Raw genomic sequence first — 2,445 nt, forward strand, 5'->3', positions numbered from 1 at the left:
ACAACATGGATGAACCTGTAGGACATTATGCTAAGTGAAATTGTAGCTTTTGTAGTAAGTCTTGAAATGGTGAAGTGAGAGCACTCTAACTTTGCTCTCATTTAAAAATATTATTTTGTTTACTTTGGGCCTTTTGAATTTCCTTATAAATTGTGTAATAAGCTTATCAGTTTCTGCAAAGAAGCCATCTAGGATTTGATAGGGAGGGCATTGAATCTGTAGATCAATTGGGAAGTATTGCCAGCTTTACAACGTTGATACTTGAACAAGGAATGTCTGTCCTTATTTATATTTTCTTTAATGACATTCAACTATGCCTTATAATTTTAAGAGTTAAGCATTGTACTCCTTTTGTTAATTTTTTATGCATCTTATCATTTTGGATAGTTTTGTAAATGGAATTTTCTTAATTTTATTTTCAGAATATTTGTTGCTGGTATAACATTGATTTTTGTATACTGATCTTATATCCTGAACTTTGCTAAACTCATTTATTAGTTCTAATAACTTTTAGTGAATTGCTTACTATTTTATATGTTAGAGATCATGTCACTGGAAGCTATAGTTTTATTTCTTCCTCTCCAATCTGGATCCCTTTGGTAGTTATAAGTTTAAGGCAAAAAATGACTAAACATCTCTACCTTTTTATTCTAATCTAGTTGATTACCACTTGTAAATTGCCACATGAACAAGCTTTCTTATACCAAATAACTCAGTAATGACCAAAACGTTAATTTATTATAACACAGATTATTTACGTGTGAACAAAATGTGACCACAAATCACATACTTTATTAAACTTTAAACTTCATCAACAATCACTATCATGTTTTTGTAACTCATGTATTCTTACAAATGCTTCTCAACTAAAGAAATAATATCAGACAAAATTTTAAGTTCTGTATACCACATGACATTAAACGTTTGAGCTATTATTTGGAGCACATGTAGCAGGGATGAAATAACTTTTTGTGGATTTAACATCATTAGAAGACTAGAGAACGTTCTGCCTTCTCTATAGCCTTCTTGAAAGCTCTCTTCACCTTATTGTTTCTCAGGCTGTAGACTATAGGGTTCAGCATGGGGATGACCATAGTATAGAACACAGCTGCATTTTTGTCTGTGTCCATGGAATGACTGGAGCTGGGCTGTACATACATAATCATGGCAGTCCCATAAAATAATAAAACGGCAATGAGGTGAGAACCACAGGTAGATAGAGCCTTCTGATATCCCTCAGCTGAGTGCATCTTCAAAATGGTGTTAAATATGAGCAGGTAGGATACCAAGATAACAAAAAGTGCAAAAAAGACATTAAAGCTCGAAATAAGAAGAAGGATTAGCTCACTAATGTGCTTCCCAGAGCAAGTCAGAGTCATGACTGCTGGAATATCACAGAAAAAGTGATGGATTACACTGGACATGCAGAAAGAGAGGCAGAAGGTGTCTCCAGTTTGGATAGAAGCATTCAGAAAACCAATGACATAACAGCCTATGGCCAGACGAGCACACACACTTGTCGTCATCATGGTGGTGTAATGGAGGGGTTTACACACTGCTGCGTAGCGGTCATAGGCCATTAAAGCCAAGAGGTAACATTCCACAGTAGCACAGAGTGCAAAAAAGAACATCTGAGCAGCACACGCATTGTAGGAGATGACCTTGTCTTCAATAAGCAGCCCAGCCAAAACCTTTGGAGTGACAGTTGATGAGTAGCAAAAGTCCACCAGAGACAGGTGACTGAGGAAAAAGTACATGGGAGAGTGGAGCCGAGAATCCAGCAGGATCAACATGATCATCCCCAGATTCCCAATCAGAGTGACGAGGTAGATGAGCATGAACATTATAAAGAGGGGAACCTGCAGTTCTGGGGCATTGGTTAGTCCTTGCAGGGTGAATTCACTCACCTTCGTTTTATTCTCCATTGATGTTATGTTAAAATCACAAGGTGCTCTGTGGCAAAGAGAAATAAAGGAACAGATTTTGAACAAAAAAGAGCTGCACAGAAATAGAAATGTATAAGCATTATTTTATCATAGCAATAGTTTTTTTCCATTTTTATCCAGGTCTAAAGTATGGGGATACCAACGTAATTCAGTGGTAAGCTTACCAATATGGCAATTGACTTTTCAAAAGAAAATATTTTCATGAATCATCTTTCCAACTTCTTAATTTTGTATGTGAGTAAACTGAGTCACAGGAAGGGGATATAGAATTGCCCAAGGTCAAATACCTGGAAAGAATCTATCACCAAATAAGATCGTTTGAGTCGAATAGCATAAACTCCTACAGTTCTCAAATGCCAGGCACTTTATCTGTATATATTCGTTTAATCCTTTCATAACCCTATTAGGTTGATTAGTTATTATACCCACTTATGTATGAGGTAACTTGGTAACTAAAATTTGAATAATTTATTCAAGATTACCCAAGTATGAACTTACT

At 35.9% G+C, this 2,445-nt stretch overlaps 1 protein-coding gene across 1 annotated transcript; it reads right to left on the reverse strand.

Moving 5' to 3' along the window:
• Positions 1–986: 986 nt before the first annotated feature.
• LOC134375339 (olfactory receptor 5B17-like) lies at positions 987–1,928 on the reverse strand. Its single transcript, XM_063093700.1, has one exon. The coding sequence runs from the start codon at positions 1,923–1,925 to the stop codon at positions 987–989; it is 939 nt and encodes a 312-aa protein (XP_062949770.1). The 5' UTR covers positions 1,926–1,928.
• Between the last annotated feature and the right edge of the window lie 517 nt (positions 1,929–2,445).

The sequence above is a fragment of the Cynocephalus volans genome, chromosome 4 (assembly GCF_027409185.1).
Source record: "Cynocephalus volans isolate mCynVol1 chromosome 4, mCynVol1.pri, whole genome shotgun sequence".
Lineage (NCBI taxonomy): Eukaryota > Metazoa > Chordata > Mammalia > Dermoptera > Cynocephalidae > Cynocephalus > Cynocephalus volans.

What these genes read in the sequence shown, in the direction of transcription:
- LOC134375339 (XM_063093700.1), bottom strand. Translation starts at nt 1,925, where the DNA reads ATGGAGAATAAAACGAAGGTGAGTGAATTCACCCTGCAAGGACTAACC.